Here is a 16,661-nt window from a genome sequence, read left to right as displayed (position 1 = left end):
TGCGATGACAGGCAGAGATGGAAATGGATTAGGCAGGGGATTATGTCATACCGGCAACAGCACTTACCCTCGGGACTGACAATCGTCTTTGAGGTGGCATTGCGCACCTGCCGCCCGCCCACCATCCATTTGATCTCGGCGGGCGGATTCGATGGCGCGGTGGTGCATGTCAGCGGCACAATATCGCCGACGCGCGCCTCGGTGGGTCCCATTACGGTGACGTGGGTGGGTGCAACTGGGAAGGCAGAAGGTTTCGGGTTGATTTCAGTTACCGGGAGTAGCATAATGAAGGAGGCATTAATATGTAATAGGTTTGCGGCGAGGCTCACTTGCGGCATGCTCGGAGCAGGCACACACGAGTATCTCCTGTCCTCCAGATAGCAAAGAACCCCCTGGTTTCCCGTTTCCCGCTTTCCTAATAGCCTTGGGGAGGAATGTCGGCTCATGATGCCGCCTCCATGCAAATGATGACTGAGTGACTGACAGCCCGTCCGGCTGCGGAGCTATTACCTAATGCCGTCGAAGCAGAGAGAAACAGAAGCAGAAGCTGGAGCAGCTGCAGCTGCCACTGCCGCTGCCTTGATGGATAAGTGCATACATTACGCATACGCAGCGTTGTCTTTGGCTTCATATAGGGCCGGGACTTGGGCATGGGAATGGTGCGCGGGGAATACGAAACTTTCGACTCGATATGTTTCGCATATAAATAAACATTATGAATTCTTAACTTCTCGCATCTTTCGTCGGTCCGTCTTAACCATACATCTTCATTCCGGGCACACACCCTAGCACACACACTCGTGAGGGGCAAAAGAATGCTGATGCTGAATGTATTCCTGCTACGTCTTCAGTTTTGTTGTTCCACATTCGTTATACATAAATAATGCGTGTGCTAAGAGCTCGGGCCGCCAGCTGAGGCCACATCTGCTATCTATGCGATGAACAGGACGAAAGGATCCACCACAAAGGCGGATCTAAGTAAAAGGCGAATTTGAGAAAATAATACTAATAAACTTGAAGTATATCACGTTCTTTCCAACCGACAACCCAATGTTTTCTCTCAGTGCAGTGTTAGTGTGCGACTGCTGGTGTATTCGTTTGTGCTGGCCACTCAATGTGGCATACTTATTGGGGCAAGATGGGGCCGAGTCGGCAGGCCTGACCTGTATGGCGCTTTGATTGGTATGCGCATAAAATGGAAGCTGCCAGCTAAACGAGTTTCTGCCTAACTGAGGGCGGAGTAACCCTCCACGCACTTAAAGCCGACTTCAGGTAAAAGATGCCAATTTCAGTGGACTGCCGAGCACTTCAAATTTAAATATCGCGCATACGCCGCGTTGAGCGGCCGCCTCATCCATTTGCATGTGCGACAAGACACATGAGCCAAAGAGGCGGGTTGGTATGTGCATGTGGCATGCAAATGTTTGCTGGTCTCCACCGACCGTCCGTCCATTCGTCCGTCCGAGTGTCGCGCTAACGACTTTGGCACCGCGCTGCTCCTCCCGTCGGCTTTGTGCGCCTGATTGCAATTGTTGTAAGTCTAACAAGCTGCGACGGCTAGGTTCAGAAATTCAGAGGTTCAGAGGCTCAGAGGCTCAGAGGCTCAGAGGTCGAGGGACTGAAGAGGAGGGGCTCTGCGCTATTTGGCACTTGAAAAGAATTTGCATTGCTTGATTTGACAAAGCCAAGTGGGACGGAGACTGGAGAGGCTTTCAAAGTGCAAACTTAAGCTTAATTGCAAAAGAAAGCAACAGCCAGCGAGCGAGTTTCCAGTACTCCATCCCCGGGCTCCAATCTAGCAGCCACTGTCAGTGAATCGCCTGCCAAGTAGGGCTGCTGGCTCTGTGGAATTTGGAAGATGTCGCTAGCAAGCCAGGCTGTTGACACAATCCAGTCCCCACATCGCTGGCTTCCCACCCTCCGATTCCCTAGCCCGCATCCTGGCCTGTAATCTAGACACCCATTAAATCTGATACGCTACTCAGCCCGGGCTGCATATATAAATATGAGGAACGCACAATTAGGCAGCGCAAATTGGAAGCAGATCCTTTGGAACTCGACTTACACAGCACGGATAGCTCCACCTCCGCCTTGAGTGGATTCTGGGACATCACATTGCTTGCCTCGCAGCGGAATCGCGCCTTGTTATCGCCCGCCTCAGCGGTGAAGGTATAGATGTTCTCGGACAATCGGCCAGAGGTTCTGGAAGAGATTAGTTGTGTCATATGATTATATCAATTTCTAGGTCCGCCCTGTACCCTGTACTATATACGTATATATGTATGTTATGTTGCAATAATTAGATAATTTGTAGCTCACCTATAGGCCATGCGTATCTGGGATCCGTTCTTGTACCAGATGAGCTGGGCAGGCGGATTGCCGCCTCGACTCCGGCACATGAGCTCCACCGTCTGGCCGCGGCGCAGAGTTTCGCCCGCTGAGTATCCCTCGATGTAGGGCGGTCCTGGGGGATCTGTGGGATTAGAAGGGAGTACGGTTTGAGAACAACACTAAATGCCGGCAGTTTGCTGTGTTTACAGTTCGCATATTTAATTGCAACTGCTGTCCGCAAATAAATTCAATTTACACTAAAGTAAAGTGCGGCGAGCGCATATGTGTATAAATACATGTGAAATTCGTGGCGTTTTTAATTGAAGTGTTTGCATGCAAATCGTTTATGCGGTCATATGTATTATTTCCCGATTTTGCCTTTTTTGGCCTACGATTCGGGGCGTTGGTAATTTCACTTGTTGTGGGCGTCGCACTGGGGGCGATTAATAATAGTGTAAAATACCGCAAAGCAGTGGAAAAAGCAGCGACAGTACGTGTTGAATACATTTCGGATATTATCGGCAGATGGAATGCAACTAGAATCGCCATTCCACTGGAAAACTTTCGAAAAGCATCAGCTCTTAACCGGCTGTAATATATTTTCCTTATCACAATTTGACAAGCGGTCAACCGTATTGAATCAACAGCAGCAATCAGGTGGGGCACAAAAGCTGCCAGGCACACACACTCTGCCCCGAAGGCATGCACCGAAAAATTAAATTAAAATCACTTGAAATATGGTACGCGCGTGGAGGAGATGGGGCTGTGGGGAAGCAATAATAGCGCCATAATTAAGACCCCGCAGTAGGGAAATGAAAGGGGATACATTCCGTTCGAGCACCCCCTTCATTCCCGGCCTGAATTCGCAGATAGCACGGCTCAATTTTTCGCCATTTTCAATTTTTTTTTCGCTTTTTTGTGCCAATTACATCGCGACGAGCTCGGGAAATGGCCAACGAACTGCGGCAGTTGGGATCGCCATTTGCCAGCTGCCTATGCATAAATAACAAACATAATTAATTCGAATGTGCGTGTGCAGGTGGAGCCATCGTCATCGTGGCATCCATAGCTACGGCCTCCGGCTATTGCAGGTGCCTGGAGCCAAACACCGGCACCCTCAGTGTGCCACCAGTTCCAGCAGTGCTACCACGGCCACCACTGCCACCACTGCCAACGGCAACAATCAATAAGAGGACTTTTGGCATTCGTAATGGCCGCCGCTGCCGTGCAGCATCGCAATTCGCATCCACATTGGCATCCAGTGGCATCCAGTGGCAGCTGCGCGGCACATTAGAATTTAAAAACTAATTAATACGCGCCCGAATCGCGCAATTAGCGGCCGTGATGGCAAATGGCATCCGCATCGGGAGAGGCCGCTGGATGGTGGTGCAAAAAATTCATTGCCTGCACTGGACGAAAATAATAGGCATTTAAGTATGCGGGAAAATCGCATTAAAGTTTGACTTATGGAGGCGATTTAAATGGTATTTAATTCATATGCACACAAGTGTACACTGCAAACTAGACAAGATATTCTGACTGACTTATGTCTTTTAACTATTGTATGTTTCAATGTTGCTCAACTTAAATTTGTTAAAAAATGGGGCGCTATAAGATATGAGTTTTCCAGTGCATCGAATGAAGCAGGCTGCTCCTCCTTGGAGACTCCACACACACACACACTCACACACCACGTTCACGCACGTTCAATTGTATAGCAAATTGAGCCGGCTAATGAGGTCACCCACATGAACCCTCCGATTCCCGGCATCTCTGGGTCGCTTCCGGGCGCATCCACCCCACCATGACCAGCCGCAGTAGAAATCCGCCCCACCCCACACAAACAGATGGCGATGGAAAGGCTGAGAAGCTACTCACACAACACGGACAGTTGGACGGTGGCCCGCATGGGCATGTCCGGCGAGAGAGCCTTGTGCCTCGCCTGGCACGTGTACTCCGTGTAGTCGTCATCTGGACCTGGCTTCAGTTTCAGGCTCGACGTGGTCGTGAACCGCTTGGCCGTCGACTCCTCCACAGTGTCCTCGCGTTTCTCTGCAATTAAGCCAAATATATTCGTTACTAACAATTACAATTGAATTGTTATATTTCTAAGTAGTAATTATTTGAATACCAATTACTTTAAATAGTGGTATGTTCATCGGATATGTTTTTAGTTATTTTAAGCTACCCCATAGATGTTTAACTTTTTATTGATGGATTTACTATCGGAGGACTATCTACGGATATCTACTGCAGTTTGCTGGAAAGTGCTTAGTTTACTGCCTCGAGTCATAACTATTTCGCAACTCCCATCAATCCCACACCAGCAGAGTATTTTGTGACATCATTTTCAGTTATAAATTTTGAACGAGCCTCATCTGCGCCGCAAAGTGCGGCCTAAAAAATGGTTCCTGCGTCCCTGCCCCACCCATCCATCCAACTATCGTTGTGGTGGGCAGCAGCACCACCAACACCACCCGCATCACCATTTCGCTGCGGGGTAATCACCAAGATGGCCGTCTGCCCACATTAACCGCCATTTACGCGTCCCCACCACAGATACTCACACACACACACTCGCGCCCCTGACAGCCTGCAAATGATACAAGACCCGGGCGGAACTGGCCATTCTCGTAAACCCCGAAACACCGAAAGCCATGGAATAGTATGGCTTGGGGTCCGGCCGGAGTCCTGCCGCAACATATTGCGTCATAAACATAATTCATCATGCAGCTTCCTTCCGCTGTCCACATTTCCTTGCGGATTTTCCTACATTTTAACGCCGTTTTGCGAATTTTCTTCCCTCTACCCTCTTCGCTGGCTGAATGCTTTTTTTTTTTGCCGCTTTGTTTTTTATATGTTTACCCGAAAAATTTCCATCATCATCGTCGCCGTCGCCGTGCGTTTCACATTTTAAGCATTTTTAACGCGCCAGTTGTGCTAAAATGATTTCGTTACTGGCCAAATGGCGGGGAAGAAGCGGAAAATCTGCCACCCGGAAAAAGGGGCAACTGGCCCCACCCACATGTACCGTTGTAGGGGCCATAATCATTATGAAAATTAAAAGTCGTGAAGGCGGCTAAGCGCCACCACCCACCCACTCCCGCTCCCGCTTCATCCGCCTAGCCCATTTACCATTTACCCATTGACATTTGCATTTTTCCATATTTTCCAGCAGCTCTGTTTTCCAATTTGCCGACTGCCCAGCAGCGGCTGAATGACAAGGCACAAACACGGGGTCCAGGATGAAGGACGAAGGACGCAGGACTTGGGATTCTGGACAGGACAGGACAGGATAGCGAACCGCAGAGCAGATAAGGGCCGAACATCGACAGTCGGCGCTTTGTTGGAGTATAAAATTATTATTTAAGCACCGTCATCAGGCCGAAAGTCGACGTCCATTTCCCTGTGCCAGCCCTCCTTTTCCCCACATCCTGCGCATCCCCGCTCCATCATATCACATGTGCGATGGCCAAACGGTTGACAGGCGTCACTTTGCCCATCTCCATCTGCACCACCGCCACCTTCACGGGCCCGGCTTATCCTCATCCTCATCCACACCCACTTCCACTTCCACACCCGCATCCGAATCCGCATCCGCACTTATCCCGGCTAAAAAGGGCCTGGCCAAAACCCATTTACACTTTTTTTGTTCTGCATAATGCTTTCGAAGAGAAAATGTATATTGTTATGTTCGAGCAACCCATGTTGTTTTAGTCAGTCTAATATAGCTCGGATATCTGGAGACAGTCTTAGCACGCGGTATGCGAAATTTTGTGAAATTTGCGTATTAAATATTATTCTTGCCTTTTATTACACTCATTTATTTTATTCCTGAGGATTAATCAATAGTTTACTTTATACTAGAAGTTTCTTTGAGCACAGCTATGTGGTAATGTGGCTTATCCACGTATCCATTTGTTTAGACAGCTTAAATGAAATTTCATTATTAAGCTTAAGCTTCCGTGCATATCCCTCCCTAGATGTCCTTTGTGACAGGTGCGTGATGGCAACCATCTTGGCACGCTTGATGGCACATGGTTGGGCATTAAGTGTAATGACTTAGTGGCTACTAACCTGGTTTGTACTCGACGTTACCGCGATACCAGACGATTTGAGCCGCCGGCTTAGCATTGGCCACGATGCACTTGAGCTGCAGGTCCTGGTTCTCGCGCACCTCCACCTTGGAATTGTGGCTGTAACCTTTGATCTCGATCGAGGCTGGCGGAGCTGGAAGAGAGGAGCAGTGGGAACGATTAGGGGGGTCGGGCCACAAAGGAAGTTCGCGGGACAGCGGATGGAAGGTGGTGGGTGGTGGGCGGTGGGCGGTGTATGGTGGTTGCAGGTCGAAACAAAAGCTAATGGCTGCCAGGGAAGCTTTGCTCATTATGGACCACAATGGCATTACGGGACATTTTGTGGGCGTGGCACTGCCTAATGCATTGTGTGTATGCGACGACAGACGACATTGTTGATGAAGGCCCAGGTTGAATGGCCGCCGATGCAGAAACAGAAACAGCAGTTGGAATTGCTGGGTGGCTGGGAGGCTGGGGCCTGGGGACTGGGAAGGAATGCTCCAAGAATGCAGCATTCCGTCCTTGTTAACCACCCACTTGAAACGGCCCATCTACTGATGCACTCAAAGAATATGGTCAGCATGGTAACTTTATATTCGATTTAAAACTATTCAAGAGTATTCCCCAATTTTATGTTAAATATGAGCATAAAGCAATACGATGAAATTTGACCCAATGTTGTGATTTGAATGATTTGATATTGGATATGTAACCATGTCTGTCATGGATTAGTATGCCTAAGGTGTCTGAAATGAAAGGCATCTTGGGCTAAGCTTTTTCTCCGTGTAGGCAGGTCCCTCGTTAATGTGCTCAAATATGAGTTTCAATATTTGCGAGGAGCCTGGCATGCCTGAGCCGGCATGCCTTGGCAAACTGTTGAAATATACACGAGCCACCGGCGAAACAATGGCTGAGTGACGCCGGGTGGTGCCGAGTGGGTGGGCGGTGTACGATGGGTGGTGCATGAGTGCAGCAAATGCAAGATGCAGTGGCAAGCCGGCGGGGGCAGGGAAAGTAGGAGCGAGCAGCGAAACAAACAACGAGGAACGAGGATAAAGTTAAGTGCACGTGTGCATTATTTTAATGCCACCTGAAGGAGTTTGGCTGCCATTGCCATTGCATCGCACTAAGCGGCAAAAACAGCAGGAGTAGGATCCTTCCTACACTCCGAAGGAGTTGGCTCAGGGCGTCCTGCATTTGACATGCAACATATGTTGCCGGCTGCTCCGCGAACTGCTCCAGAAGTTGTAGCATGCAAAATGAATGCTTAATGTCGTACAATAAGTCCCATGGCTCCAAGGGGATGGGGTTAAGACGGTGGCTTAGATTGCGGGCACCGGAGAGGAGAGGAGTCTGCATGTCTGCGACATCACTCGGCGCAGAGGTAATTGCTTTTGTTGCGGCACAAATGAAATCAACACCGTAGTGGCGGTGCCCCCCCCCCCCTTTGATTAAGCTTAGTTTAGCATAGCCGCAAGCTGCGAATATTATTACGCAACAAATCAAATGCAGGAAAGTAATTTCGAAATCAGGGGCCCAGGTATTTCCTTTCACTCGCATAATGCTCGTCCTTTCACCGTTGGCATTCTACCGTAAAAGCCGATGATTTTCCGGTTTATTAACAAACACACCCAGAGGTGAAGATGGCTTTAACATACATATCATGTTTACGAATATGATTGAAGTTTGTTTCGAGTGCACTTTTAGTATTTGATTGATTAATCTAATTTTCCTTCAGGCCGTACATTTCCAGCGACTTCTGTGGCTTACGAACGGGATTAATAATAATTGGAATAATAATCCTTGAAATATTGTGTGGAACCTAACATAAGTGTGCTGTTAAATACAGTTTCTACTTTTAATTAACTGTCTGATAAAGAATATTCCAGAGACTTCAAACTTAACAATTTTTCGATGTATTTTGCAAAGGCTGCAGATGCATTGCTTGTTATGCCAGGCGAAACCCTTTCCGCCTGAGGAAACGCCAATGGCAACCGTGGATCATCCCGCGACTACCAGTCTCCACCATCCCGTATCCCCCATCTCGTATCCTGCTGCAACCTTGACTAAAGGCTTTGTGTGCCGAAATTGGTGTCGCCGTGGCACCGCTGGCTATACAGATTGTCCCTGGACTCTCGGGGACTTGAGGGGGCTGTACGTGCATTGAAAATTCATAATATTTGGCACACCATGGCAGGGCTTTTCAGGGGGATGCGCACCGGGAGGGGGCGTGGCACTGCGCGTGCTGCATAGTTAAAATGCGAAATATATGCACATTTTATGATTTTTTCTTGCGCCAACTCCTGGCAAATGCAACTCGATTTATGCCAAAGCGTGGCCCGCCATCCTTCGCAGATATATCTGAACATATACATCTATATATTCGCAGTAGAGGTACGTTCATATGCCTGTGTATGCGTGTGGATTGGATCGTGGGGTATGTGCATTGTTGATTGGTATGCATATTGTATTTGATTATTGACAAGCGAGCAGGTGGAACCCTTACAGGGGGGGAAAGGTAGGAGCGTCCGTCCGGTGGAGCGGAAGGCAGTCGGAAAAGCGCAGCTAGGCAACAACTACATAGAGGGAGCTATAATATATCCCTTCATGTCCAATGATAAATGTGACTGTTTTCAAATTCAATCAGATTAATTGCTCATTGATTTCTAAGATGATAAAATCTGATTGCAAGGTTCCAACACTATAGCTCTTACAGCTCTCAAGATCAGCCGACTCTGCAAGTGAATCTGATCAGAATATATATATGTATTTAACCCTTTCCAAGTTTGGTAAAATGTACAAAAAATGTTGATATGACAACATAAAGATTGCAATCTTCCTCTAACAAGTTCCAGCTCAGTTGGCGTGTTTTTGTTTACTTTTGCGACCCCATCAGGTGAAATTTCGGCCCACTAACCTGCTTGGTTAAGGTTAAATGTTGATTAAATTTTATGCATAAGCCGCGCTCCTACATGGCAGTGGGCGGAATGGAGGGGGTGGTGCAGCGCGCTTCTTTGAGTGCTCCGTTGGCTGGCATCAAATAATTTATGCAACAATGGCTGCAATAACGGCACTGGCGGCGGCAGAGCTTGAGCTCGAGTTGCCGGATTCCTGGCAAGCGAGTACACAAAGTGCAATTTGCCATGAGCACTGGACCACTCCGCTCTGGATCCAGCTCCCAGCTCCCCCCGGGCGACGACACCCCGGCTAACCCAGTAATAGTACGCCTCATAAAAGTTTTATGCGCCGGAATACTTTCCAGCCCTTTTACACCTCCCACTTCCTACTTCCCACATCCCACATCCCATCCACCAGCCAAGCATCCAGTGCAGCCCAATCTCAATCCAAGGCTAAGCCAAGAATTGGCCATTTTTTTCGTTTGGGCCAAGGGAGCTGGCCGGATGGCTTGCTGTGATGTAAGTTGAGCCATCAGGAGCCCGGTCACACGAGGAGTGCGATCCAAGGAGCTCGGGGCTGACTTTAAGGTCAGCCGCCTCACATAACAAATGTCGGGCGATATTTCCCAGGAATGCCGGCAGATGAAAACTTTCCTCATTTGCACTTCAATTACAAGGCAGGGAGGGGGAGGGTGATTTTGAAAAATGTGCGGACATTTGAGAATCAATGAAGTGCGTCTATTGGCCAGGAAGGAAATCCAACTTAAATTCGTGCTGCATTCAAGTCCAGAATTTATAAACGCTCCAAGGTGGCGGCTGTAAGTACAGCACTTTGCTCTCCATTTTCCTTGCCATCGCAATGGCCGTTTGCCATTGTCCGCCGCCCGGCAAAAAGTTTTAGCTTTTGGATGCGGACTCGGACTCGGATTCGGAATCGGACGCCGACATGGACATGGAGCTTGCAGTTGCCTTGCGGCATATGTGTTTTTGGGTCCATTCTTTTTTGCTCCACTTTTTGTACTCCAAATTAATGGCATGCGAAAATTTTTGGGGAATTTCCATAAATTTGCACGTGGACTTTTGTGTGCAAAAGTTCTTTGCTTTGCCAAACTTATAATCTAATTGCGCCCTCACGTTTATTTTACCCATATATATATATATAGTGAATGCACTATATACTCCTCTGTATGGCAGGATATATATATATATATATATATATATATATATATATATGTGCGGAGTCATTTTTGGAACTTTAACATAAGCACGGCCAGTGTTTGCCTCAGAAACTTTGTAACGGAGTCTGAAAATTTAATTTGAGCAGGACAAAGGTGAGTGCTATTAATTTTTAATAGACTATCTGTAGAAAGTTTTAATTAAATCATATCTTGCAAGTGGAGATTACTTTGCGGCAGACCGTGCGAATGGCAAGTGTGTAGTCCTTCTACCAAATAGTTTAAAAATTGTTATTGCTGAATCCTTTCTTCACTTCATGCCACAGCTTAAATCAATACCTATGCCATGCAAATAAATGTCTCCGAACGGAATAAATCAAATCAATGTAATTCGAACTTAATTGAATTATTAGGCATTTGTCCGCATTTTCCCCTGGCTAATTGCAGCAATAATGTCGCACGTGGCCTCCACCCACCCACACACACGCACACACCTCCGCTTGGGATGCCGAAATACCTCGGACTGGGCGCCCAGGCACATGTCATCTGAGAATGCCAAGAGGAAGGAAGGTTTCATCACAAAACAAAGAGCGGGACGGGCTGGAGGGTGTTGGGTGATGTGGTGGGCAGGGTACGACTCACACAAGTATCCACAATTATGAAAAACATGTTATGTGACGACCGACCTTTCGCCGCTCCAACAACAACTTGCTGGCACTTACGAGAATCCAACTCCTCCTACCCTCCTCCTAGCATCCCAGCTATCCTTGGTCCTTCCTTCTTTTATTTTATTTCATTTTATTTTATACACGGTATTTGCAGTGACCAGAGGTATGCGGGAACTAAAGGTGACTGAACTAGACATAAATAAAACAGATCTTATCTCAAATATTATATTTAATGTTTAGAATTTCAAGACTTCGTATCTGCCGCGGGCATCCCGCAAACTATCTGCTAGGTATTTTCAAGTCGGAATGCTTTTCCTGCCTTTCCTTGTCATCCGAAGGCTTTGAGCACACACATCGCCATTGTCACAGCTCATGGCGCGTAATTAACTAAACAAACGTCATTAGGGAGTGCGCGTGTGTGCGACAGCGCTAGTGTGCGTGTGTGGGTGTGTGCAAGTGCGTTAGTGTGCGTGGGCCTTGGGCCCCGGAATGTGTGCTATACTTAGTGCCGAGTGGTAGCCATGGAGTCTCTTGATGTGATGTCTGGGAAAAATTCCTTGGAAGGACCTGGCGAAGCGAGCCAAATGAAAATCGCTGTCATCAAATGTAGCGCAATTCCTTGAGTGATTACAATTACACAGCAAAGGCAGCACAACATTCAAAGTGATTGCTAGCCGACAATGCAACAGTCGAAAACGAGGACTAAAACAAAAAGGAATTCATTTCGCATCGCTTGCCTGCAGTGGAGACACAGCCCACATAGTCCCCATTCCCACCCCCAGTGCTGGTTTTCCGCCCACTTGGGCTCCTTGGAGCAATAAACTGCGCTAAATTCAGCTCAGCTCCGTAATGCTGTAGCTCCTCGTGGCGTTTCAGTTGCTGTTGCTGCTGTTGTTTTGCAAATTGCTGACAATAAATGTTGGCAGCGACAGAGACAGAGGCCTGCGTGGCAGGTGTGCGAGTGGGAAAGGTAGGATCTACGTACTGAACGGCAGGGACCCGCATTTAAATTTCACTAGTGGAATTCCGTAGGTGCAATGAGCAGGAAACATCAGGAATGTGTGCCACTGTTTGTACATATGTGTTCCTCTGTGTGTGTGTGTGTGTGTGTGTGTGTGTGTCTGCCCCTGGTGACAAATTCATTTGTATTTATTACTTAAATTAATTGCAGCCCTAGAAAAAGGCGAGCCCCACAAAGGGGTGAATTCAATTGAGAGGGTGGTTCAAACACCAGGCACTCGTACACTCACACCCGTACTCGTGCAAGTCATTCGAGTGGGTATCGTACTTTGTCTGCGGATTTCTCCTCCTGGGACTCTGAATTCGAGAGCAGTCGGATATTGCTGCGAGCTGAATTTGGTATTCTTCGGAATTCGTCGAATTTTATGAAAAATTCAGATGATGATATATTTCCATTGCAATTTTAGAATTTTGTACTCGAATGGTCCAAGGACTTCTTATTAACTATTAAACTATATTTCGATGGCTAAAATTACATTTACGCATATAAAAAATAAATCGCAACCAAACTCTTCACTTAGTTGATCAGAAAAGTTATAAGTTAAGCCCAAAAAAAAAAAAATGGATGAGATGTCTATGATCGTCTATGATTGTATGTATTAACTCAAAGAAGCTGTGCATGATGTTTAAGATAATTTAACACTACCCATTATAAGAAAATTCTTTCGAGTGTAAGAAGTGCTATATAGATAGACAGACTTGCAATTATGTGATATTTGTATGCAGCAGTAATGAAATAGGTTCGCATTAAAGATGCATAAATGCAGGAAAAACCTGAGATGAAATTTTAAAATATGACCTGTGCGCCGACCACTTTTCCCATGACGTTGCGTAATCACGACTAGCTAATAGGGTTCATTATACTCACATATGACGGTCAGCTTGGCGTTGGCCCGGATGGCGCTGTTGAGCCGAGCCGGTCCCACCTGGCACTGGTAGTCGGCGTCGTCGTTGATGGAGGCGTTCGAGATGCGCAGGTTGTAGATGCCCTGCTTCCGGTCGCCGAGCACGGAGTAGCGCGGGAAGCCGGGAATGACCGCCGAGAAGCCCAGCGCAAAGCCATCCTTCGTCCATTGGACGGCGCCGGCCACGTTGGCCACCTCGCAACGCATCATGGCCTCGGCTCCTTCCAGGACCTGGAGGTCGTGCGGCGTTGTCCGGAACTTCTGCTGCTGGGCGTGGCTGGGGACGGGGGCGCTGGCCAGGACGATGACAGCTAGAAAGGAAGGAGGGGGGAGAGTGATTCATTAGCGATGCACTTAATTAATTGTCCTTGCGGCCATTTGTTGTCTCCGGTCTGTGCGTCCGTTGGGTCCTCTATTAAAAACGTGACTTTCTATCGCCCAGCGCCGTATGATGAATTATGAAATATGTGTTTACTCAAAGACCGCGATCCCAGTGCCCAGTGCCCATTGCCCATTGCCCATGGCCGGGAGCCCAGTCAAAGCGAATCCCGACCGCAATAAAACAGGACATTCTGCAAAGCTCTTGCCTCCGTAGCCCCAGGCTTCACGGCCGAACTTTGACCGTTTCCAGCTGCCTCAAAAAAAAAAAAAAAGAGCTGGGCAAAAACTTGGCCAGAACCGCTTCGTTCCGTTCTTTTTTTTAATGAAAAACAAACACATTTCCCGAACCCGAAACGAAAAAGCGCGTTTGCCGTGCCACAAAAGCCAATTGTGGGTGTGGTCCGTATCCGTGTCCGTTGTCCGCTGTCCGTTGTCCGTAGTCCGGCGTCCGTAGTCCGTATTCCGCGGGCCCCTGTCCGTGTCTGTTTGCCAAGACACATTGCAGACTGCTGCAGTTGTGGAGTTCATTTCTTGCCGCCGAAACTATTAAATTGTGCGAGTTGGCGGGTGAAAAAGGCACCGGGTGGTGGAAGGTAGGGAGTTGGGGGGGTGGCTTTTCCCGAGGCAGTGGCGCATCTAAAATCAACAAAAGCATTTAACGCGACGGTCGTCAGTCGAGGCAGCTCCACTTGTTTTTAGTGTCCTAAAATCCACCGAAAAAAGCATTCTGCCCCCACCACGGTCCACCTCCTGCGCCCTGTGAAACGAGCATTTTATTCGCGCTTTCATAAATTTTCCAGCAGAGACTATTTCTTGTGCACTCACCCCCCCCCCCCCCCCAAACACTCTGTTTATTTATAAGCAACGAAATGCAGTTTTAAATCTGGGCAAACCACTCCCACTGCCGCCTGCCCCGCTGGCACATTCTAACAGAAGGGAAAATGGAAATAAAATAAAACTTAGCTCTGGCGCTACCAACTGGCAATGATTAATATGGCCAGCAATTTGCATACGCATCATGTCTGAGGGGCATGGCGATGGTTAAAATAGAATAGAATAGGATGGGGTGGTTGGGTTGGGTGGTTTTAAGGGATGGGGTTGATGAGTGGTGGGCTGTGGGGCGATGGGGCAGGAATGAATTTTAAACAAGAAAAATATCACAGAGCAGCCGGGTTAGGAACTCATTCGTTGCCAAACTCTTTACGATTTCATTATTTTGCCTTTTCGTACATAATTTGTTTGGCAAAAGAATGTGAAAGGAACAAGCTGGGAATCAACAACAATTTGCCCATCCTCCCCCTCCTAAAATTGATGTTGGTGTTGTTGTCGAACAGCCAGCAGCATTACGGGCAATTTATATAAATTTGGTTCTTACTCGTCGGGGAGTGGAGGGGAGCTCGGTTGTGCGGGGTCGGCATCTGTCAGAGCCAGACGAGAGCTAGCACCGAAACCGAAGCGAAACCCTTGCCAGGACGAAAGGATGCGAGGATGCGAGGATGCCAGAGTGGCAGAGTGGCAGGAACATCCCCGCTAGACAAGGATCAACATAACCTTCGGCCTGTCGCAAATTTTTGCCTATTTGCCCGCACGCGCACTCACATGTCGGTTTGGGGAGTTCATAGTTGAGTAAATTTTTACCTCGTTCTGGAGGCGAAGGAAACGCTCCTCCCAATGCCCTTGGCTTCCTCGCTGTTTTCGCCGTTTTACCGTCTTCATCGCTCGGCGTTGTCTCATATTTTTCAAGCGAAAAATTTTAATAAAGCAAATTCCTATTTTACGACCCCATACCCCACTAAAAACAACGACGCCGAGGCCAAAAATGAAGCGTAACCCCCAACCCCATTCCATTCCCATTCCCACCGAAATCCTCTTCATTCTATACGTCATACGCAGTGTGGTCCCCGGAAATAGTCGAAATGGAAATTCGCACGCAACAAGCCGCCGGAGCAGAGGACAAGGAGCAGCGCCACTGACAGCCGAAAGTGCGAAAAGGATTTAAATGCTTTAGGCGTCGCCTTTTGACCTGCCCTCCACCGAGTGTCGCCCCTCCACCCGGGAACGTCAAGTGCCATTGTCGAATTTCTGTGACTCCACCACCGAAGGGATGAGGGCCAAAACGTGCGTGGTTTTTAGTGTCGCGTTCTCTTGATTGTTTTCCAAGCTGGGGCTGAAACAACAACACATCCCCGTTCGGCGAGAGACACATGAGGACAGCAACAAATCCCGGCCAGCTCCCAGTTCCGTGCTCCTTGCTCTCATATCCCCAAAAAAGGGTTGGCCCGGTCTTATTTTACGAGCGGGAGACTATCAGTGTTATTGTTATGACTGAAATTTGATGGCCCCGACCGCTTTTCGGGCAAAGTGATGTATGTGTGTCCCAACCACCCATCTGCTGGCCCAGATTTCAAGATTCGCTTCGCCCGGTTATCTTGGCCAAGCAGCCGGAGCTGATTAAGCGGCCGGGCATCGGATTAACCAGAGGCTGGCGGGACACCTGAGTGGGTCGGTTCAGATTCCAAGAACATTTTCACACATGCAGCACTTAAGTTTTATTTGTTTTTGCTTTAAATGCTCGCACGTATTCGGGATTTGGCGGGTCAGACGCAGCTGAATCCTTCGGGGCCAGGATGCCAAGATGCCGGGCTGGCGGGCTTGGAGCTGTTTTGGAGCCTTGCGAAATTCCCGACGCGTATTAATTTGACGATTATTGTTTCCGCTCACACACACGCAGCTTTAACTTTGCTTTATGGTTATGGTGCACTGCGGGAAATTCTAAAATCGTTAATCTTTCATTCCAGAATTATAAATATCAAATATGCTATGAATATGGAAATCTTAATTCTAATTTCGTTTAAGGGTAGAAAACTGTCTCCCTTCGCGAAAAACAGAAGTAACTAAAAGGGATCTACATGAAATCGTTTTTATCAAAACAGGATGGATAATAAGAGTTCTACGTGCACATAAATGGAATATTATAATGCGCTTTGTTGTCATTTGAATGAGCAGTATAGTTGTAACATTTTTGCTAACATTCTTTTTGCCCCCAATTTATTTTTCTGGTGTACTGCTTTTTCGGTGGGCGTGTCCGCACGTAAGCTGCCAGAAAAATAAGAAAAAATTAGCGCAGCCTCAGCATATTGTCGCAGCACATCCGCTTCAGCGACTCCAGCTCGGAGCTTGGGAAGGAGACGGAGAATTGGGAGCTGCC

The 16,661-nt window shown here is 47.9% G+C and overlaps 1 protein-coding gene across 3 annotated transcripts in view; it reads right to left on the bottom strand.

Annotated features, from left to right (window-relative positions):
• sns (sticks and stones) overlaps window positions 1–16,661 on the bottom strand; it is a 57,603-nt gene that overhangs the window by 29,950 nt on the left and 10,992 nt on the right. For all 3 annotated transcript variants that reach the window (NM_001043067.2, NM_001299284.1, NM_176106.2), the window contains exons 2-7: window positions 13,036–13,383; window positions 6,409–6,561; window positions 4,210–4,383; window positions 2,320–2,473; window positions 2,066–2,202; window positions 68–235 (exon numbers count right to left, since the gene is read on the bottom strand). In NM_001043067.2, coding sequence (NP_001036532.1) covers window positions 68–235; window positions 2,066–2,202; window positions 2,320–2,473; window positions 4,210–4,383; window positions 6,409–6,561; window positions 13,036–13,383 — 1,134 coding nt within the window. The remainder of the gene's footprint in view (window positions 1–67; window positions 236–2,065; window positions 2,203–2,319; window positions 2,474–4,209; window positions 4,384–6,408; window positions 6,562–13,035; window positions 13,384–16,661) is intronic.

This window comes from Drosophila melanogaster, chromosome 2R (assembly GCF_000001215.4).
Source record: "Drosophila melanogaster chromosome 2R".
Taxonomy (NCBI): Eukaryota; Metazoa; Arthropoda; class Insecta; order Diptera; family Drosophilidae; genus Drosophila; species Drosophila melanogaster.
This window is presented reverse-complemented; position numbering and strand designations above follow the sequence as displayed.